This window comes from Amphibalanus amphitrite, unplaced genomic scaffold, assembly GCF_019059575.1.
Source record: "Amphibalanus amphitrite isolate SeventyFive unplaced genomic scaffold, NRLGWU_Aamphi_draft 000241F_arrow, whole genome shotgun sequence".
NCBI classification, from domain to species: domain Eukaryota; kingdom Metazoa; phylum Arthropoda; class Thecostraca; order Balanomorpha; family Balanidae; genus Amphibalanus; species Amphibalanus amphitrite.
The window spans coordinates 358648-380834 of record NW_024881736.1 but is presented as its reverse complement, the minus strand read 5'-3'; the positions used below and the strand labels follow the sequence as shown (position 1 = coordinate 380834).

Here is a 22187-nt window from a genome sequence, read left to right as displayed (position 1 = left end):
ACTTACCGTTTAAACAGCGGATCTTATGTCGGAAATGAAGGGTATGTCGGTAGCTGGCAGTGTGAGCTTACACAGTCAGTGTTGTGGCGCCAGGAAATGGGCCCCGGCCCACACCCAACCATCACTGCCGCCCGCACCGTCACCGTGACGCAGTTATGACGTCACTAAACAACAGGTAGTATTACCAATTTCAGTAGCCAATAGACCTGGCGTCAGTTATATCGCTGCATGGGCCGTGTTTGTGAGACTCTGAGAGTGCAGCACACAGTCGCTGGCACCGGTTTAACCTGTCCACGACGCAACTACAGCTTATTCGATGTCCTGTGAAACATATCCGGACTCGGCGTGAAAAGTAACAACAGACTGGTGTATAGTATATGTTTAGCATTCGAATATACAAGAAAACATGTCCAACGGACGGGCGAATATGAATCCCTCATACACTTTTCCTCGGTGCAGCAGCCCGAGCCGAACAATTATGCCCTTCAAGTCATTCATATAATCTACCCTAACCGTTTTTTTACACACGCGAACGACTGGCAATCAGATTGCTGTGCGCTCAGAGCGGGACACACTATGATGGCACAAATGCCCGTGATCGGTGGGAAGGGGTGTGAGACATTACGTCATGACGTAAACATGACGTCCCTCGTGCTTACGTCAGATAAGCTAATACGCATTTATCAAAAGCTGACAGTATAGCTGCCTGGTCCCGCGGACGGCGCATCTCTGACACATACTGAAAAGGCGCTGAGCGTCACAGGCCCCTTACAAATACAGCCGTTTGGGACGGACATCGGATCATCACATGGTCACTGACTGGGCGCCGCTGTGCCCCCAGTCCGGCGGGGGGGGGGGGGGGCACTGGTCCTCGGTGCGGGCTACTGGCCCCTGTGTTGGTTATCCCCGGTCTCGCGGGGCGGCCACTGGCCCCTAGCGGCGGCCGGCGGCGGGGTGCGGCGGCTGCAGCGCGCTCGCCGGCGGTCGGAAGGTGGCCTCCTCGATGGACGGGATGGCGCACTGCTGGTGGTCGTAGGTGCCCGGCAGCGCGCCGCACTGGAACGCCGAGCGGAAGGAGGCCTGGTTGTAGACGGCCGTGTTCACCCTGCGGCGCACGGAACAGTGGTCAGACCTGAGGTCAGCAGGCAAAAGTCACCGATCAGCGGTCAACCAGTGTACTGTCTACAAAACTCCATTTCACCGATGGAGCACGCCATGCAGTGCGCCCATGTCGGTCTTATAGATAGGTCCTCACTCGATCTGAGCGGGGACAATGCGGGCCGAATTAGTTAAGTACTCACTCGATCTGAGCGGGGACGATAGGGATCATGACTCATGTAGTTGGGTACTCACTCGATCTGAGCGGGGACGATGGGGGTCGTATCACTCGTATGGTACTCACTCGATCTGGGCGGGGACGATGCCGGCCAGCCGGTACAGCAGGTAGTCGGTGGTTGCCGACCTTTTACCAACGCAGCGCGCCTGAGGAACAACACAGCTGGTGATCAGTGGCCGCGCGGGTATACGGCAAGGTCCAAGTTCCAAGTCTTGCATGTTGTACAGTAGCAGGTTCCAGAAATTTGAACTCTAGTGCCGCGTGACTCGCCTGTCCTCCAGAGTAAGAGTATTTATCGATATTTTCACCGATGCTGTTGACTGGTTCACTGGCGCCTTGAGCAACAAGCATCCTGACCACAAGGGCTTGGATGGCGAGACGCTACTCACCTGCGCAAAGGCGAGGAAGAAGGTCTGGTCGCTGGTCTCGTGCCGCAGTCCGGGCAGCCGGACGGCCCCGCCGCTCTCCTCCAGCAGTCGCCGGTGGTGCTCGAACGCCACCGAGAGCGCGTAGTGGCGACTGACGAGCACAGAGGCCTGCCGCTCGGGACGCAGAGGGATCTACCGGACAGATGGAGAGGAGGCGCGATCAGGGTGCGGTTATATCACTCCGGGACAGACAGGCCGCCGTCGGGGACGTGGTGTGTCATTCCCAGTCAGACCAAGGAATGAATATATACCCATATATCCATTTCCCTCTTTCCCTCCCCCCTTTTTCCGGCATGTAGCCGATCTCGGGCCGCACGCTGGTGTCCCGTCCCTCCGTCCCTCCGTCCCTCTATCCCTCCCTCTTCTCACCTCCCCGGCGTTCATGTAGGTGATGGCGGGCCGCACGGTGTGGTTGCGGTACAGGTCGAGTACACAGCTGCGGTACGGCTCGTACCGGCGGTACGTGGCGCCATCCCACCAGACGCTGTCCATAGTGGTAGAATCTGTCGGCGACGGGACGCGGGCGGCCGGTGACTGACAGCGCGGGGCCCCATACCCGGACAATTTGAACCTTCTTACGTTAGGGCCGATCATGGTTTCGAGTTCCGACTCAGCAAACCATTGCAATGTCGCAACCATGAAGATTCGATACTCACGACCTTAGGCCATGTCAGGTCGTAACCAAAACCTGTGTTATGTGTCAGCGAGGCATGTCACTGGGAAATCACAGCAGCGTGGTCGATAACCATTAAGGCCCCGTTACCGTTGTTTGTGACGGTGAAGGCTGCCAGGTGTTCGGCCACCAACGAGCCCAGCGCTGCCGTGTTGATGTAGCTGGGCACGCTTGGCGAGAAGATAGGCGTCTGCATCATGCCGGCCGGCACCGCCAGAAAGCCGCCAGACAGCGAGCTCAGGATCCGCGCGCTGCCGGGGGAGAAAAGGACCATCAGCGGAGCACACACATCGTCATCGACACAGTTTGTAATATCGCCCGAAACACAGGGCCACCGGGTCAATTACAAAACATGCCACAGTGAAATGGGGGCAAACTGAAATGAACTGGATTCAAGCAACAGCTGCAAGCACAAACTGATCACGCAAGTTTTAACCCAGGCTCATGAAATTCACCCCGGGACCCTGCTCAGACCGGGGTCAGACCGTCGGTGCCACCAGAGGTGCCCCGTCCCCGTCCCGCCCCGTCCGCACTCACTGCGTGGCCTCGATGGTCCAGCGCTGCTTGTTGTTGCCGTACTTGAGCTTGTTCCTCAGCTGAATCCGCTTAAACAGGTCCATGTTCTTCATGTTCCTGAAGAAGTCTCCCTCAGCGATGCCGAGCGGCTCGAAGTAGCTGTCCAGCTCGCGCTCGTCCATGATCCACTTGGGGAAGCCGTAGTGGAAGCTGGTGTTGCCGAGGATGCCGTCGGCCCGGCGTCGCACGGCCTCGGTCATCCAGGGCCGCAGGCTGTCGCTGAAGGCGGCCACCAGGCGCCCGGTGAAGTTGGCCGTCTGGTGCAGCGTCTCCAGGCCGATGTGGTCCTTGACGAAGAGCATGCCGACCGCCTCGGGCATGTGCTGGTCGAGCGACGAGCGGCAGAACTCGGGCCGCGAGGGCGGCCGCCGGCCGCGCTGGAACGCCTGGCGCGAGCGGACCGGGCCGGGGCGTTAGAGGCACACAATCGGGCAAAATATGCAGGACTATCAGCGACACAGACTAAAACTATAAGGCGAGGGCGGTGCATTGTCTACGGGTATGTAATTACGAGCGAGCGAGCGCAGCGAGCGAGCGAGTTCATACTGAATTAAGGGAAAATCCTGAGTATGAGCGGCCGGCCGGCCGGACGGGGACGGCCGTGGGGACGCTCTTCAAAAGCTAATATCTTAGGACCGGGACATCCGATTGACAAGCGGTCTTCTTTACTGAATGTCACTTGGACGTAAAAGTTCTGTGGTGTGATGGCCACCATGCGTTCTTGCCAACCACCGCACGTGGCGCGTGGTAAATTTGGTACACGGTTGGACATTTTTTAACCCGCGCACCGACGGGGGAGGGGCGGATATCCGCCCCCCCTGAGGTTTTTCGCAGATAGCGGGAAAACCGCGGCGCGTAGCGCCGCGAAATTTGGTATGACTATTCTCACATCAATTTTACACATGGTGTGCAAGTTTGAACCTCCTAACTTTCAAGGTCAGGTCACCAGGTCACTTTGAATGACCCAACCTCAAGTCACTTTTTTGCAACTTTGTCACCGTGCCAGAGCTACAGTAGATGTCGGAGGCCTTTGAAAGTCGCAGGATGTTATTAGGTCATTAGTAGCTACAATTTGTATATCTCGGAATTTTGATGTCGGTGACCTAAGGTCAGGTCAATTTCGCGACCTCCCCATTATAAGTCAATGGGGGAAAAATCAAATCCCTGTTTTTACCACTAAAACGGGTCGGAATGGCCCCATATACCATACATGACTTCACATACGATCAACCTTCACTACCTTGAGGTCTGTTTTGCTGTTGGGCAGCTGTAAGGTCATGTGACGTCATCAAAGGTCACCAAAGGTTTTTTGCCAATAACTCCTTACAGGAACAAGATACAGCCGCGCGGATGGTCTCATTGTGTTCAGCTCGTCAAGACGCATCGAATGATATACATGATGACCTCGAGGTCACGTGACCTGAGGTCAACCTTTGACCTTGACCTTTCGAGGTCAACATATATATCATTCGATGCGGATTGACGAGAGGATCACGATGATGCCCTTAGTTTGTTCCTATCTTGACTACTTCGAAAGTTATTCGAGAAAAACCCTCTCCATATCTAGCGCCGCCATTTTGACTTTTTCGACCCCTGTGACGTCATCTTTGACCTGACCTGAAAATGACCTTAGTAAAAATTGTAGACCTTGTCCGTGCGTATCCGATGCCGTTTACCGCTTGTCGCTATCTTGCTTCGTTCTCGAGATCTCAGGGGGGGCGGTCATCCGCCCCCCCCCCGTCGGTACTAAGTTGGCGCAGACCCCCGTCGGTGCGCGGGTTAAGAACCCCCAAAATTGCAACCTCAATAACGGCACAACGGTTGGGCCGATTGAATTGAAACTCGGTACACAGTTAGGTCTCCATCAGATAATTCATCTGCATGTGTTAAGGTTGGGGTGCTACAGCACGTGCGCACGTGCAGGGGGCGATCCCAGATCTCGAGAACGGCTGGGCCGATTGCGCTCAAATTTGGTACACGGTTGGGGACCAGTTAGTAGGGTGCCGTGCAAAAGTCAGTTTGGACCCCGCTTGCACGTGCGCACGTGCAGAATGCCGCTTCTAGATCTCAGGAACGGCTGGGCCGATTGCGTTCAAATTTGGCACACCGCTAGCGACCGGTTAGAAGGGTACTTTGCACAAGCCCGTTGGAAGTACCCTCTCGCCCTTGCGCACGTGCAGGGCTCACTATCTCGCTCGCTCGTTCTTCGCCCAAAAGGCGTTTTACTGGTATGTATCCATAATTATTTGGTGCGGCCATGCAGGACCCGCAGATCGCATTGTGATTGAAGCTACGGTCTTCGGGAGCGGTCAGACAACCCTCGGCTGTGCAGCGGGTGACGGTCGTTCTTACCACGTCCATCTGCGTCCTCTGGTAGACGTAGTCGGCACTCATGGCCATCAGGTGTCGTCGGATTACCGTCCATACCAGGTAGTGGTGCACCGTCCTGCAATCACGGCCAGCCGGCAACCCAGCGATCAGAGGCAGCCGCGGCGAGCCAACTTTGGAACAGGACAGGATAGGAAATATCAATGAAACAAGAGCCACCTCACAACTAGTAACTTTACTTGACCTAGGGACAAATTAGGTTGCGTTCAAGAAAGCCAAGGATGATAACCGGCACATGAGAGCTCCATGTGAATAGCAGAAAAAGTCTGCATTTACAAAACGAAGAGTTTTACGGAACTATGGCTAAATGGTATGCTAGCATTATTACGGAGCGAGCGAAGCGAGCGTAGTCTTTCCTTAGATTAACGGAAATTTCTGAGTATGAGCGGCCGGCCGTGCGGACGCTTTTGCGATGCTTATATCTCAGCAACCACTTGACCGATTTACATGCGGTAATTTTTGTAGGGTAGCTTCATTCCTTCTACCAAGTATTGGACTATTCCCGATGCATTTGGGTGACCCCTTCTGCACGTGCCACGTGCAAAACGAAGACGTGTCAGTTTTGTAATTGTTGCAATATCTCGGTAACTACTTGGCCGATTGCGCTCAAAGTTGGCATGTAGGTAGGCACCCACTAGGCACTGCATATCCATGTGCCAGAGTTGGGGTGCTGCTGCACGTGCGCACGTGCAGGGGTCGTTTCAAGATCTCGAGAACGGCTGGACCGATGGCGCTCAAATTTGGTACACGGTTAGGGACCATTTAGTAGGGTGCCGTGCACAAGTCAGTTGGGACCCATTTTGCACGTGCGCACGTGCAGGGTGCCGCTCCCAGATCTCGAGAACGGCTGGGCCGATTGTGCTCAAATTTGGCACATCGCTAGAAACCGGTCAGTAGGGTGCCGTGCACAAGTCAGTTGGAGGTACCCCCTCGAAATTTCGCACGCGCAAGACTCACCCCCTCGCTCGCTCCGTTAATCGCCCCAAAAGGCGCTATACTGGTGACTACCTTTTGTTTTCGGTGCGTATGAGTTCGTTGAGTTTCTGTATGTAGCCGTCTCGCGGTATTTCCACCCAGGTGGAGGCTGTGACGATGTTGGCGCCCATCAGGTCCTCCAGTAGACCGACCCAGTCCACCTGGCCACAGAGGTGCAGCTGTTACCCACCGCGCTCCCCCGGAACCAACCTGAGAGAAGATCTCGCCGAGATCTTCCCCTGAGAGACACTGCTGCCTGAGACGCAGCCGATCTGCAGGCCCCCCTAACCACCGGAGGAGCGTGACATCCACGAACGGAAAACGGCGCGTGTGACCTGATAATAGACGCGTTTACATAGGGTTTGTTGCAAGCTTATATCTCCGTCCGTGATGTTGCAAAAGATGCCAATGGTGCTGAACAATTTACAAAATGATCCCCTCTAAATATTTGAAGACCACTGCATCAAAATTATCGCCAAATTAACGTGCTAGAGCCTCGTCAAATATGCTATGTAAACCGGGTTAAGGTGACACTTGATATTCACAACCACTACGCTTGGAGCGTACGCTTACAGTGAGTTACATAATAATGTGACATCAGCGGTTGAATAACCGTTTTAAAGGGACTATCCCACCTTCTAAAATGTTGTTAAAACCAGTTAAATTGTGCCCGACTTTATAGATTGGATGACCAGGAACACGGTTCTGGCATTTATTTTTCATTAAACATCTTAGGCTTCCCATATTCCAAACACAAACTTTCAAATATGTGACGTCACAGCCCAAAATGACCTCCTTCCCAAGGCCACATTACTGTCATAAAGCTGATTCTTTTTACTCTGTAGGCACCACAACAAAGTTCAGACCAAGTTTTAAGCGATTTTTCAACGAACAAACCCATTTAACCCGCGCCCTGCTGGGGGTCCTGGATTTCCACGCCCTGCTGGGGGGGGGGGGGTTTGAACACCCCCCCCCTTCTAACTCGGCTCCTGGGCCACGTAGCGATACGCGGAAGGCGGCGTTCGAAAGAGCGTAAAAAATAATGACGAAATCACTTAGGTCAATTTTTTGGTCAGGTCAAAGGTCAGGTCACCAGAGGTCATTGAAGGCAAAATTTCGCCGATTTCCAGGTCGAATGTCGAAAATTTCCAAGAAGCTAACGCATAACTCGGGAACCAATAGAGCTACAGCGCCGCGGAAAAGTGCATTCGATAGCCCTATCAACGCCCTTTCTGAGTAATTCTCTCAGATTTGACCTAACGTCAACGGTTTTGCCTGCAGGGGGCAAAACCTGCAAAAATAGCCGATTTTTTCGGAAACAGTTCTTCTGCAATAACTTTTGACCCAAGCCTTGTACGAGCTTACTTTCACCGGCATCGTGTTCCTCTCGTCAAGACGCATCGAATGAACTATAACTTGACCTTGAAAGGTCAACTTGAAAATTTGACCTCAGGTCAAGGTCATGACCTGACCGGAAAGGGTCATGTTGCATATCAGTCGATCCGTATCGTCGAGCTGAACACATATAAGGCATTTTCATCGCTCTAGCATGCCTCTATCAAAAGTTATTTGCGAAAAACTGTTAGATACCATTCGTGACCTTAGATGACCTCAGGGCATAAACAAGGGCCACGGACACCATTTTCATGTTCAGTTTGTCTAAACCACTTGTAATTCGGTGTTTGGGAGTGTTTATAATGTCTTTCGTCCAAAAGAGACGCATTTCATTTTTCTCCCATTGACTTATAATGGGGAGGTCGCAAAATTGACCTGACCTTAGGTCATCGATATCAAAATTCTGAGATATACATTTTGTACATGCTATTGCTCTTAGCAATCGCTGAAAGTTTCAAAGCGATCGGTCACTCGGTGTAGCTATGACAGACATTGAAACTTTTTATGAGGTGAGGTCACTTCAAGTGACCTGGTGACCTGACCTTGAATGACCTTGGTCTGAAATTTTCACAACATGTGTAGAATTGATGTATGATAAGGTGTACCAAAAACGGCGGCGCTCCGCGCCGCCGTTTATGAGATATTCGCGAAAAACCACAAGGGGGGGTGTTCAAACACCCCCCCCCCCCAGCAGGGCGCGGGTTAAATCAGAATGACTTAACTAGGTGACGTCACACTAACGGTCGCTCCATGTTGAAGATAGGGCCTTGCGCAAGGCCCATTTTCAAATGAAGGGAACGAATTTCTTCAACACCAAGAGGCCGCGGGGGTTGCAACCTAGATAGATAGTGGTTTCTGAACCTCGCCGCAAACTTGGCTATCTCAACTCAAACCCCATGTTAAAGGTGGGATAGTCCCTTTAACCTGCAGTTGTCACACTACACGAATTTTACAGGTTGAATTAATTAGGCCATCCCATGAACGTGAATGATAACAATCTTCAGCAGCTCACAGCGAATTCAGGATCCAGACGCAGTAAGCAGAACAACAGACGCTTACGCTACACGAGTCCAGACACATAATCATCACCTGGAAACAAAATTTCACCGAAGGGTTTTTCACTAAGTTGTGAAATTCGCAGCACTGGAGAGCCTGCGGGAGGAGCCTCCACCGTGTGTCGGCAGCAGAGTCTCTCATCTGGGGCAGGGTCCCGCTGAGGTCGCCAATGCCTCACCTGTCGTAGGGTCCGGGTGAGGTCACCAGTGTAGTGTCTCACCTGTGGCGCCATGCGGCTGAGGTCCCCAATGCCTCACCTGGGGCGCCACGCGGCTGAGGTCAGCCAGACTGAGCCGCTGGGTGGACGGTGCCATCCTCAGACGGCGCCGGAAGAACGCCTGTCGCCTGCGCCGTCGGCGGCCGAACCAGCGGTGCAGCGGGCCGCCGGCCGAGCGGGGTGACACTGAGCGTCGGCGCAGCGTGTACGGCACTATGGGGACCAGCGAGATCTGCGGCACCGCGGCCGAACGGTCAGCGGTCAGGGCTGTAAGGTTATCGGCGGGTGCAGGGAGCTAACTAATGAACATGCTGTCTGAACCATTAGTTAATGTTATGTTATTATAAAGTTATATGTTGCGATTAGGTCTGTGGTACCTATCCAAGATCTCGGTCTGACCGCCTGCTTAGTTAGCATCTAACTGTACAGCGCCGTGTATGTTACGGGGATGTGGTGCGACTCTCTGATGAGGCACTAATGCCGTCCTCCAACCAACGTTTGCCAGCTTGGTCTCGAAGTCGAGCACGTCGCTGACGAAGTCGTCCAGGCAGCGGTCGCCGCAGGAGCGGTTCAGCGCCGTGACGTTGACGCCCGAGTCCCGCACCAGCATGCCCATGACGTTCAGCATCGTCTCCTGGTACGTGGACAGCAGCTGGCCGGCAGGGAAGGGACGAGATGTCAGCACGGGTTGAGTCGTGTGACACGGGGTCACAGTCAATACAATAATATTCATCAGAACGCACTTTTATCCCAAACTGGGTAGGCATTAATTTACGACACAAGTAGTACGCTTGAAAAAAGCGCTCGGGTGTCCAACTTAGTAACAGTAGTCGGTGAATTTTGATTTGGGACACAGATGTCGACAAGGTAACATATATTAAAAAATACATACATATGCCTTACATATCTAACATAGTATCTGGCTTGTCGGTAAAAGGTGTCATACGAAAACAGCCCAGCTAACCGACACGGTGTAATACATACCTCCTCGTAGACGGGAAGATCTGGGTTCATGTAGGCGCGGAGGTACGGTACACCGAGGCCCGACTTTGTTATCTGTGGAATACAGTATGACATCGCCACAATTTACAATAGCATATATTACCATTCCGGACACCTTCGGCATTCATTGACAACCCTCATTCGCTCTTGTTCCACGTGAATGACGAATACTCATAGACGAGCCTCAGCCCAATTCACAGCACGGCAGGAGCTGAACCAGACGAGTCGACTGAACCAGACGTTCGCCGCGTCCCGACTCACCCTGAGCAGATTTTTGCTGGGGTCGCGCGGGTTGCGCACCCAGAAGAAGTTCATCATGGCGTCTGTCCAGTGTTCGTCGTGTACCTTTCTGAATGTGTTGTTGAACAGCCAGAACTGAGGGTCCCACGTGCCCCACAGGTCCAGACCTCCCAGACCGTCTGAACGGGTACAGGGCAGACTCAGGTCATATCGGGTCAATAGAGGTCACACTAGTACGGCACATAGGTCTCATCAGGTAGATAACGGACGTCAGAGGTCACACTAGTAAGTGGCACATCAGCGAGGTAATACACTTCACCCACAGACGGCATGGGCTTCAAATGATGTTCGTCCACCGATTGGGCAGAACTATACTGTGGGGAGCAGTTACACGGCAGTTACTGTGGCCTGTAACTGTGGCCTGTAATTGCTCCCCGTGGGGGAGCAGTTACAGGCCACAGAACGGACGGTGGTATGGCGAACTACGCCATACACCCGTCATTGTTAGTCACCGCGTCATCGTTGCAGCTGCAACATTACTGCATGACATGACGTTTTCTCCTCGCATAGCTTTAGTAATCATTCGACTGGGACATGACATTTCAATGTCAGTATATGCGTGACTGTAACACGCTTCAACAGCTGCCGTGCCACTGGCTTACCGATGAGTTTGACCATGCGTTTTCCTGCGTTGCGCAGGTTGGCGTAGTCGTCAAGGCAGCTGGAGTAGAGCGTCTTGACCTTCCACAGGGCCGAGTCGGGGCTGTAGGCGTCCGGTCTGTCCTCGAGCAGCTCCACGACGCGCTCGTTGTTCTGTGTGGTCAGCCAGTCGGGCACAGAGTACACGCTCCTGGGGGAGACGCGGGCGGTCACAGCGCGGGTTACACCGACTGGCGGAATGGTCTGACATAATAGTGTTCTGTACCGGCCTAAACTGTACCAGCTGGTATTGAACAGACGGACAGTTCACTCACAGTGGATGCACAAATTTATACACGGACGTTTCCTGCCCGAAATAAATAATATATGTGAAAGTAAGGCACTGCAACCCCAGCTGGCTGCACAAGTATTGCAGCCTGGTGGGCATTCCGTGGCGACAGTTGGACAATGCCGGCGTGTGTAGCACGCTGCGAACGTGACAAAGGCCGCACATTGAGCCGCATGAGGCCTTCGATCAATGGTGGAGCGCGTGCCTGGCCATCTGTGGCCAAACAGGCGAGACCACGCGCCGCCGATACGTGAGCCTGCGACCGGGACAGGGGAGACGGGGCCGTGCAGCACGGCGTCGAGGGCGGCCTTGGGAATTCCTAAACATAATCAATAGTCCTAACCCTTCGACCTCTCCCACTCCAATCTGGCTTAGCTATTTTACAATATGTTTTATGATCATCATCGATGTTTATGTATCACCGAGTTCTAACCGTAGGTAATATTGACATAACGGCCGGGAATTTACGATGACGGACAATCTGCGCACGCCCTCCTCCCGTCCCTGGCCGCGTGCTCACCGGGAGGAGCGCCGGTGCGGCGCCACCTGCTCAAAGTTGCCGCACGCGTAGCTGTAGAAGTCGGTGCACGGGTCGGCCGAGAAGTTCATCAGGCGGACGATGTCGGCGGCCTGGAACACGCAGTCGGGCTGGGAGCACTCGTGCAGCTGGCCGGGCGGCGCCGTCGTGGTGGTGCTGGGGGTGGTGGTGGTGGTGGTTGTGGTGGTGGTTGTGATGCCGCCGCTGCTGTTTCCGCCGATGACTGCGCTGCTGACTGGGGTGTCGCTGCTGCCGCCCCGAGCAGAGTAGGCCACCACTGCCGGCACAGTAGTCCATCTCACGGTCAAATAGGACAGACAGGACAGCGATCGCACGGTATGTCCAGTGCACATCTCGCACACTAGCCCATCACGTTCCCAAAAGCATCTTCCTTCTAAAAATAGCACATAGAATGATCAATGAGATCGCCAGCCTGCCGTGGGACAACATGAACAACCATTTACCAGAGTCCACCTTCACATTGTCATGATGTTCCAACTCGGGCCGTATATCTGTGCATCCCATTTGCAGACATTGCGGATTTACTATGCGTTCGGCTGTCGTTGCAGACGGGGTAGAGGTTAAACACTAAACAGCCTCCCATGAGCCCGGCCCGACTATTGCGACGGTCAGTCCCGGCCCGCGGCGCCGCCGGGCGCCGACTAAATTAACCGACTAACTGGCGAGCGACCGTGCCGAATGCACCGTGCCGGCCGGCGCCCCGCAGAATCAGCGGCATCGGCCGGCGCACCGCCCCGATCCACGGCCGACCTCCCACCCCAGTCAGCTCTGCGCTCTATCGCGGTAACGCCAGTGACAGCCCGGGCCGGGCCGCTCAATGAAACGACAGGCAACACGGTAATAACACGGTCTCAATGAAACTCGTAACCAAAATCCGAGATGTGTTGTTGTGGAGCGTGGCCGGAAGCGTATTACCGAATGGAAAGGACGTCAAGTTGGAATGGGTACCGTGTAGGTTCTACTCGTGAAGGACCTGAAATCGGACACGAGATTTTGCAACCTCTCACGCATGCTCATATCCGTCATAAAATGAGCGCAGACGTGAAGAGCAGCTGAGCACTTACCATTGCACTCTACCAATCGCTGCCACAGGCGCCACATTACACCGCCATTACACTGGACTATAAAAACAAGAGCTCTGTAAGATCCCGGCTATTCCGAGTCTGGACGTCACCCTTCCGCCCCTCCCAGCTCCCCCGGTCGGCGGTCTTACCCATGATGACGAACAGGGCGAGGCAGGCGGCGGCCAGCGCCTGCCAGAGCCACAGTTTGCGCAGCCGCCAGCCGCGCACGTAGACGACGTCGCTGTCGGCGGCGCCGTCCACCAGGCCGGCCTTGTCGGCAGAGCTCAGCTGCTCGACGGCGGCCGGCTCGGTGCGCGTCACGTCCGGCGACGGGTCGCCAGCCGTCACCGACGGCGCCGACGGCTCCGGCGTCAGCGCGAACGTCGGGTTCTCGATCCGCATCGTGCTGGCCCGGAGCGCGGCGGACCACTGCTCTGTGCCGGCTGCGCGGCGCCGCCCGGCCCGGCCCGGCGCACCAAAGGTCACAAGGTCGCGCGCGTCACCGCCGGCAGGTGGGGGGCGCCGCTGTCACCGAGCACGTCACGAGTGTGACCGACGCGGTCCGGAGCGGCCCCGAGCGCCTCCACCGGACACCGGCGCCCGGCCGTCTGCTCGCAGCTGCTCGGACTCGGCCGGCTGTCCCTCCCGTCCGTCCGCCGGGCGCGCGTCCCGCCGGGGTGTCGGGCAGCCACTGCCGGCGCCGGCGCCGCTCTCGGGTTCGCCACCAGGTCCGGGAGCGGAGCCCAGTGCTCGGTACCGAGCCCCGCCGGCCGGCACGTTCAACTATGGACCGTCACGCTCTCTGTGACGTCCGGCCGTCACTTCCGGCACGGCTCGTCACCGGCAAGAGCAGCGCCCCCCCCCCCCGTCAGCGCCGGCGAGGGGGGAGGTCGTACCAACGGCGGCCCGACACCGATTCAGCTCTCCACGCCGGCCGGCCCGTGGCACACCGTCGCAGGGACGCCCGGCGGTGACATAGGACCAGGGGCGTAGGCAGGGGGGGGGGGGGCCACTGGGCCATGGCCCCCCCCCTTGGGCGCCGAAGGCGCCCTCCAATCGCAAATGCAATTGTGATATAATCGAATCGAAAAACAATCGCGACTGGAGGGCGCCCTCCAATCGCGAATGTGTTTACAGGGAAAATACGGATGGAGGGCGCCCTCGGAGGACGCCCATTCCAAATACGCCCTCCAAATACGGTTGGAGGGCTCCCTCGGGCGCCCTCCAACCACATTTGTAGGCTGTAGCTCTCTAAGCGTAACGGTGGTCGCCTATGTAAGCCGCTGTCCCGTAAATAAGCGCCCTCTCACCCGAAGGCGCCCTCCTGTAGGTCGCCACCCTGCTACATATTGCCGCCCTTCTGCTGATCGGCGTCCTCATAATTATTGGCGCTCTCCTACCTATTGCGCCCTCATGTGAAATTTTCAAGGCCGCCTTTCTCCTTTTTGGCACCCTATTGTTCAGTGCCGCCCTCCTACCTATTGGTTCCCTAGTCCTTCCTGTTGAATGTTAATCGGGGCCCTTCTCTTATTGGCGCCCTCGTGTTGATCGCCGCCCTCCTAACCACTGGCACCCTCCTGTTGATCACCGCCCTCCTATCCACTGGTACCTTCCTGTTGACCAGCGCCCTCCGCACAGACGCCCTCCTGTTCGTGTCATCCCCTTGAGCAAAGGCGCCCTCCTCACCATTGCCACCCCCATTTTAATCGTCACCCTTCCGCTCATTAACGACTTCCAGTACTGTTGATGACCGCCCTCCCACCTATTGGCGACCTCTTGTTGATCGCCACCCTCCTATTGGTGCTCTCCTGTTCCTCGCCACCCTCTTACCTGGTGGCGCCCTCCTGTTGATTGTTGATCGGGGCCCTCCTAGGTACCTATTGGTGCCCTCCTGTTGATCGCTGCCCTTCTATCCATTGGCGCCCTCCTGCTGCTCGCCAACTTCCTACCTATCGGTGCCCTACTATCGAAACTCGGGATGTTGATCGGGGCTCTCCTACCTATTAGCGCCCTCCTGTGGATCGCAGCCCTTCTACCTATTGGCAACATCCGTTGATCGCTGCCCTCTTATCATTTATTTACTCCTTTGGCATGTTTTTCAACTTAGTCGTTCTATTGCACATAGTTGATGTCTTGCCTGTGAAAACTGCCACAAATGAACGTGCATTCAGCACAATGAATGAAGTACCTATACCTACCAAAACTATCTACGCTCTACGATGCATAAAACACGTCTTTGGTCTTAACGGATTGATCCTACTTTACGTGCATCATGGCATCTATATGGATTACGATTAAGTATTGTCAACAGGTTCGGCCGCAACAGCAGGCATCTGAAGTTTCGGTGATTGAAACTGGTTATGTGGGTACACTGTATGCATCTGTGAGAAGGCTATGAAGGCTGGTCTGAGGTAATTTGGATGATGTTTACGCATCTCGCGCTCCGGTATCAATCCGATACGGTGATCTGGTGCGTAGATATGCCACCGCCAATAAACTTTTATGCATCGACACCCATGAGCCAAGCTTTCTATACAGTTTGTGTGGCAGCGGCCCGACCAAACCTTAGGTATTTTTTACACCTTCAAATTTGGTAAAAGAGCGAGAGGAGCTTTGAACGGTGATCGTATAAAAGGCGTGCCTAAAAAGCGGAGGAAAAGGTTGTTTTCAAAAATTTCGCGCGCCTTCGGCGCAGCATTTCAAGAACACTTGACCTTTTGTGACCTGGAGTATAAAGAATACACACGATGCAAAATCAATGCAGCACGACCTATACGAGGTTACGCAAAAAAAAACTGGTGGCATGGTAAAAAACGCCTCCCAACCCCCCCCCCCCCCCCACCCCGCTGAGCGATTTTTTATCTCGCGACCGTATGGCGCCCTCCTTGGGTGAGGTGGCGCCCTCCAAACCCTTGGCCCCCCCCTTCGCGATTTTCTAAATACGCCGCTGCATAGGACCCGCCACCGACGGACGCACAAACCCAGGCCGGCCGCGGAGCCGCCGCCGCTGCCAGCCGAGGCCGCCGATTGTTTGCGATGTGTTTCCCCGACATCAGACGCGTCAGAATACCTGGCGGCCCGGAAACGGTGCCGCGGTTTGTTACACAACAGAATACGACCAGAGAACGCCTCTACAGCGACACACCCGGGCGGGGCTCGGTTAATGCGGGTGATAATGGGACGCGCTTACGACCTATTTTCGGCGAAGGTCGGGCCAAGCTAGTCGAGATGAAAACCACCAGCTTTCAAGTCAATATTGCTTATTCCCTTCGATGATATTCCTGCAAAGCCGGGCCCCAGCCCGGTTAGCATTGATCACGTTTTACCGATCGTCGGTTAGCCTGCACCCAGCGTAGCGATTCCCATTAGGGCGCCGGAGGGCCAAAGTCCACGGTAACATTCGCCAGAACTTTTACCGGATCCGGCCGGCGTGGGTCCATCTTGTTCCTGGGCTCGTGATCCGTGAGTCGAGGAACAAAGCTAGCATGCTGAACCAACTGCTCTGCTCTGTATTTGTGATTTGGCGCATCTCGGTAAAATTTCAAAAATGTAGGTGGGTATGCTGTAATAACGGTACCTCTGTGGACTCCGGTAAACGCTAGGTTTACTCTCAGGCCTGCAGATGACACTTAGGACAAAAAATTAACTGTGAGAGCCGCGCTTTGCGATCAAGAACCTACAGCCGGCTTCCTTCTCGCCCTGGGTTAGAGCTGGGATTACGGCCCGTTACAACCAGCTTCCCCCGCCCGCGCGGTGTTACTGGGGGCGGCAGAGGGGCAGTGAACTGGGATGGTCAGGGAGCGGATCCTCGGTGACTTGCAGTTCTCGAAAGTCAGACAAGCACTCTTTAAAGTTGTTCGTAGCACAGCTGTAGCACGTAGTAGGGATTTAACTACTTGAGTCAGGGGAGCCTACTGAACCACAAACACGTCACAAATCGTAAGCACAAACGACCACTCCCGGTCAGCGGAGCGCCACCTGGCCGCGGCGGCCGCGGGGCGGAGCTCCGGGTCCCGTCCGTCAGATGGCAGGGGTGGCGGGGAAGGTCCCCCACAGCTGATCTCCGTAGTCCGTACCTCACGTGGCGCGCGGGTCGGACCCGGCAGGGCTGACGGGCGACAGGTCACCATCCGCCGCAGGTCAGGAGGCAGCTCAGCCCAGGAGCAGCTCAGTCGGACCGGACCTCGGCTGGACCTCACGAGGCGGGGACTGCAGACAGATCCGGGATTGGAGGAGATACAGCAACGCCCAGCGCCGCTCCAGGGGCTGAGAAGGAAAAATTGAGTTAGGAAAGGAAACAGGCGTCTGGGAGAGGGAGATGATCACTACAACAGTACAACACACAGGCGTGTTAGATTTTGCCGCACCACAACGGTTAATTATTTCTAGCGCCAAGAAAACATTGGTGTGTTGCATTTTCGATATATTAGATACTTGCAAATAAGCGCGGCTGTTCATAAATATCAGATTTACCGACCCGCTGGAATGCACAATGCTCATAGAATGAAAGACGCACACACTGAAAATGCAAGTTACCATTCATATCACGATTGCTTCTGGCAGGCACACAGCACACTCGATAAATGGAACAGCGCGAGCCACAACATACAAACGACAGAGCAGCTCAGTATGATTGAGTTTCACAGGCGATCTCTTTGCTGCTGTTTTACTCCGAGGGCCCAGCGGCAGAGGCTGGACCGGTCCAGCAGTGTCGGCGGATAACTCTTATAATCCAATGGTGCCGATGTCAATACATTACATACAAACGCAACGCGCTGGCATATTGTGGTAACAAGTATAGCGTAGTGTCGCAACGGTGGAGTATGAAGTATCGAATGCAAATACAGTTTCAGCGCCAACACAACAGCAATGATGTCAGACATTGGTGTAAGTACAGTAAGAGCGCTAACAGTAACAACGGTTGCAGCTCCTAGGTTGACATTAACAGCTAAGTTCACAGAAAACGTGAACAGTATTTCGGCCACAAATGCAGCTAAAGCACAGGGCAACAGACGTAGCCCTAGAGTACATCCAATGCATGGGTTCTAATTGGCACAACCTGTTTGGTCACTACATTTAAAAGATCGTAAAATAACGGGCGAGTAACCACGGAACGCAGGGTCCTGATTCTGTCCTAGATTGGGCTATCGTTGGTGGCGATTAAGCCAGGATGCCACCGAGGCTTTCGGCAGAGCAAGTTCCCGTCATGTCAGTTCTCTGGTGTCATTCAGTCATCCCCTGGCACGCCTCTGCTGATCCGATAGGGTCCCACTACGGTCAGAGGGTCACTGTGCCGGTCACTGACCTGTCTGTCGGCGCGGGGCGGCGGTACCGACTGCGGCGGCTCGGCAGGCGCGCGTCCCTCCGGCGCCGCTCAGACGATGGTCACCACGCGGCCCTGCCAGCCGCGGCGCAGGAACTCGGGGCCGCCCTCGCGCGCCGTGCGCAGCGCCTGCAGCACCAGCACCCGGTCCAGCTCAGACTGCGAGCTCGACTCGTTATCGAGCGTCACGTGCGCGGCGCGCTCGCCGAGCCGCTCCAGCGCGCGCGCCCGGTAATCGATGGCGTCTGTCACCGGGTTGCCGACCAGACTGAGGTCCTCCAGGCAGGGCAGGCCGCGCAGGCTGGCCACCTCCTCCAGGTCGCGCACCTGGTTGAAGCTGAGGTCCAGCTGCACCAGCGAGAGGACGCGCGCGAACGGCGCCAGTGAGCTGATGCGGTTCTGGGAGAGCTGCAGCCGCGCGACGTTGCCGAGCCGGGTGTGCAGGTCGGGCAGCTCGCTGAGACAGTTGTTGGAGAGGTCCAGGTGGCGTAGCGCCGGCAGCGCCGCCAGATGGCCCACCTGCTCGATGGCGTTTGTGGACAGGTCGAGCGAGGTGAGCCGCGGCAGCAGCGCCGCCGCCGACTCGTCCACGCCGCGCACCGCGTTGTCGCGCAGAGTGAGGTGCAGCAGCGCGGGCCACTGGTGCTCGGCAGACGGCGGCCCGTCCCGGTGTACCTCGCCGCAGAGCAGCACGTCGCGCAGCTCGCGCACGGCGCCGCCGACCACGGACAGCTCGACCAGCTGGCCGCGCAGCTCGGTCAGCGACGCCACCGATGAGATGGGCACCTCGTGCAGCGTCAGCTTGCGCAGCGCGCGGAACAGCTCCAGCGAGAATGGGTACGCGGCCGGCCGTATGTTGGAGCGCGGCAGCTCCTGCCACGAGCCGGCCACGCGCAGACAGGCCACCTGCGTGGCCACGTCCACCACCTGAGACGGCGGCGTGCTCAGTTTGCTCTCGTGGAAGAACGAGTCGGCGCGCCCCTCGCGCACCAGCTGTGTCAGGCCCTGCACCTCCATCGGCGAGAGCGTCAGCAGCCGCTGGCCGCCCAGGTAGGCGCCCTCGTGCACAAAGCAGAGGAACGCCTGGCGCCGCAGCATCCAGCCCACGTCGTACACCTCCAGCTGGAGGAACTTGGCCAGCACGTCGGGCAGGTTGACCTGAAGCAGCGCCACCACGCGGCGGATGTAGGCCTCCAGGTCCTGGCGGCGCCGGTCGACGAACGCCGGCTCGCGGCTGCCGATCAGTTTCTTCCCGGGCAGAAGGTCGACGGGGATCAGCTTGTCGCCGACCAGCTGCGAGTTGAGCTCGGCGAAATTCGAGTAGCGGTGCTCGACCACCCACTGGTGAGAGTCGATCGACACCTGCAGCTGGTAGAACGTCGTGCTGTTGGTGGTGTTGGAGCCAATGATGGCCACTGACATATTGCCCAGATCTGGCTCATGCAGTGACATGGCTGATTCGTCACAAGTCTTGGAACGATAGACTATACAGAGCACTGATAACTCATTAAAGGAAATAGTTCACTTTTTAACATGGGTTTTGAACTGGAATAGCAGTTCCGTAGATTGGGCTGAGACGAGCATAAATCAGGAGCTTTTACAGCCCAACGATCACCCTAGGCAAAGATATTCTATTTCTCGTCCCGAAAAAGGTGTCTTGCGTTGAGGATGTGTGCCTTGCATATATTTCCATCCAGTATGAAAAGAGCATGGGTCCCGAAAATTCTTCAGAAACTAGAGAAATTATCTACGAGAACTCTAGAGAAATTCTCGTACTGATCAATTAGGACATTCAGGGGAACATTATCAGATCGAGCAGATCGCCCAAATGCCGGTGGCTGCGATAATTTCTCTGTTTCTGAAGAATTTTCGGGACCCATGCTCTTTTCATACTGGATCGGTTGTGCCTTACAGAAACTGAAAAGTTCTTCCTATATCAAAATATAGAAAATAATATTTTGTTATAAAAAGGTTTTATTTTCTTTGCTGATTATTTTGAACATAAAAAATCATAAATCCGTTGCAAAAAAATAATTTCGTGAAAGTGAACTATTTCCTTTAATAAGACCATAAGTTCATGTGGTTCTTCTTAGAAACAAGATGCAATTCAACTTCAATCCATCATGCAATATCTGCAAAAATTCAAGTCAAATGTCATTCAAACGGGCTAATTACTAATTACGTTTTTTTTTGTTCCCAAAAGGAGTAACTGACATGAAATTGCTAGACTGGAAATTATCCTGGTAACTACCATGGTTTCATTCACAGATGTCAGCCTTATCTTCAATAAAAATGTTATTGCTGAGAAAATCTGAATCAAAACACGTCTATCTTTATTCTTCAGACTTTGCCCAAGCCACAACAATGGAGCCATAAATTAAACAGGATGAATACAGTTATCACCAAAAACAATTAGCCTAGGTACTGAGGCTGGAAGCTTCAATCAGATGAAATTCAGTCTTCAGACAGATCCAAGAGCAGAAAAAGTCTAGAGCCTGCTGAAGGCCCACTGCCCTTTCAGACCCCTTAACCCTCACCCGCACATGCCATTTTCCCATCCCAGAGCGCACATGGGCCATCCTAGAACGCACATGGGGGGGGGGGTGGGGGTGCCACCCCCGCACATTTCGTTCCTGTTGGAGATAGAGCTTCACAGTAAAGACCAAAAAGATTCTTTGGGAAGAGACAAATCCAATGATACCCAGTTTTACCTTCTCATGTCAGTCATTGACCTACCAGGTCAGGTCAAACTAAAAAATGTTGGTTTTGGGTCACCGTTCAATACCAAGTGCGCTGCTCATCATATACCGATGACGATGCAGTTTTGTGGTGCCAAGCCAGCTATTGTATTGTATTGTATTGTATTAATGATCGTGGGCGATCCACACATGGCGTGGCGATTACTGCCCGAACCTCTTTGTCACACTATCCGACCAGGTTTTTGCTGCTGAGGTCATTTCAGGTCAAGTTAGGTCAAGGTCAATGATGTGTTTGTAGCCCATGACCAAATAATGCAATGATACACGTAATGCACTGCAGGGTTCAGATGAACAGTCCATAACTGGTCAAACATTTTAATAGGAAAACACACTGCCAAAAATATAAGGATCAGTACTCAAAGTTCTAACACCACTGGCCACCAGTTTCAAGTGTCGAACAACATAAAAATAAAACACAGATGAGCACTTAGCAGATTCATCAGCAGTCAGGAGGATTTATGAGTCACAAATAAATAAATGCCAGCATAAATGAAGCTGGGATGAATAAATGTCACCAAACCACACCTAACCCCACAGATGTAATAAATAAAATGAGTACCAGCGCTGCTAAGACACTGTTTTCTTTGAACAGCATGCTGCCGGTTCTCGACTTCTCATTGGTAAAATTCATATTCTCTTTATTGATAACCAATGAGCTACTAAGCTATAGCAGCTAGCAATCCAATACATGGAAAATGAACAGAATGCCAGAAATAATAAATGATTCGCATAATACCTCCTTCTTAAAACTATTTTTACGTCATTAGTTGATCACAGAAAGCTGTCGAAGACCTCGTTTTCTAAACTGACAACCCATCGACCTAGATCATTAATCAAATCAAACTTTTAATAGCAAAATTCAAATAAATTATGCCTGAAAAATCACCAAACTATCAATTTCGTCATAAAAACTCAAGTTCTAGTGATGTCACATTTCAGCCCCGTGACGAAAAAGTTTTACATGCAGCCTTAGTAAAACTGTAGGCATTTGAAGCAGACAGCGGCGAAAACGGCGCACCCAAGGCCATCTAGGCGCACCCGAAAGGTGAGCACTGTGTTTTCTTATGGTTATATTTTTTAAAATCCTTTTACTTTTATTGCACCTACTGTTCGCTTGACAAATTATGAGTTAAACGGCATAGGGGTACCTACTGAACAAGTGAGCGCTTAGCAAATATCAAAGTAGGTATGCAGGCATTGTAAAACTA

The 22187-nt window shown here is 54.1% G+C and overlaps 2 protein-coding genes across 4 annotated transcripts; both read right to left on the bottom strand.

The window, feature by feature from the left end:
• Positions 1-359: 359 nt before the first annotated feature.
• Positions 360-17112, bottom strand: LOC122386112 (endothelin-converting enzyme homolog). 3 transcript variants are annotated; one of them, XM_043374973.1, is made up of 15 exons: positions 16974-17112; positions 11795-12089; positions 10949-11136; positions 10308-10465; positions 10029-10100; positions 9541-9696; positions 9085-9276; positions 6410-6537; positions 5366-5459; positions 2975-3399; positions 2528-2688; positions 2134-2267; positions 1726-1896; positions 1403-1482; positions 360-1105 (listed from the first exon to the last, which is right to left on the bottom strand). In XM_043374973.1, exons 2-15 carry the CDS (start codon positions 11881-11883, stop codon positions 934-936), a joined length of 2220 nt encoding a protein of 739 aa, XP_043230908.1. In that variant the 5' UTR covers positions 11884-12089; positions 16974-17112; the 3' UTR covers positions 360-933. The 3 variants fall into 3 exon arrangements, with proteins under 3 accessions (XP_043230908.1, XP_043230906.1, XP_043230907.1); XM_043374971.1 differs by lacking the exon at positions 16974-17112 and adding an exon at positions 13047-13791; XM_043374972.1 differs by lacking the exon at positions 16974-17112 and adding an exon at positions 12898-12948.
• A 191-nt stretch (positions 17113-17303) lies between these two features.
• On the bottom strand, positions 17304-19725 carry LOC122386113 (nischarin-like). Its single transcript, XM_043374974.1, has one exon. The coding sequence runs from the start codon at positions 19670-19672 to the stop codon at positions 18272-18274; it is 1401 nt and encodes a 466-aa protein (XP_043230909.1). The 5' UTR covers positions 19673-19725; the 3' UTR covers positions 17304-18271.
• Between the last annotated feature and the right edge of the window lie 2462 nt (positions 19726-22187).

Bases quoted from the DNA above. Each gene is read 5' to 3' on its own strand.
- LOC122386112 (XM_043374971.1), bottom strand. From the start codon at position 13,299: ATGCGGATCGAGAACCCGACGTTCGCGCTGACGCCGGAGCCGTCGGCG. The intron at 12,090-13,046 runs GTAAGACCGCCG...CTGTGCCGGCAG, and splicing joins CGCCCTGTTCGTCATCATGG to TGGTGGCCTACTCTGCTCGG. The intron at 10,101-10,307 runs GTGAGTCGGGAC...TGTATTCCACAG, and splicing joins CCAGCAAAAATCTGCTCAGG to ATAACAAAGTCGGGCCTCGG.
- LOC122386113 (XM_043374974.1), bottom strand. From the start codon at position 19,672: ATGTCACTGCATGAGCCAGATCTGGGCAATATGTCAGTGGCCATCATT.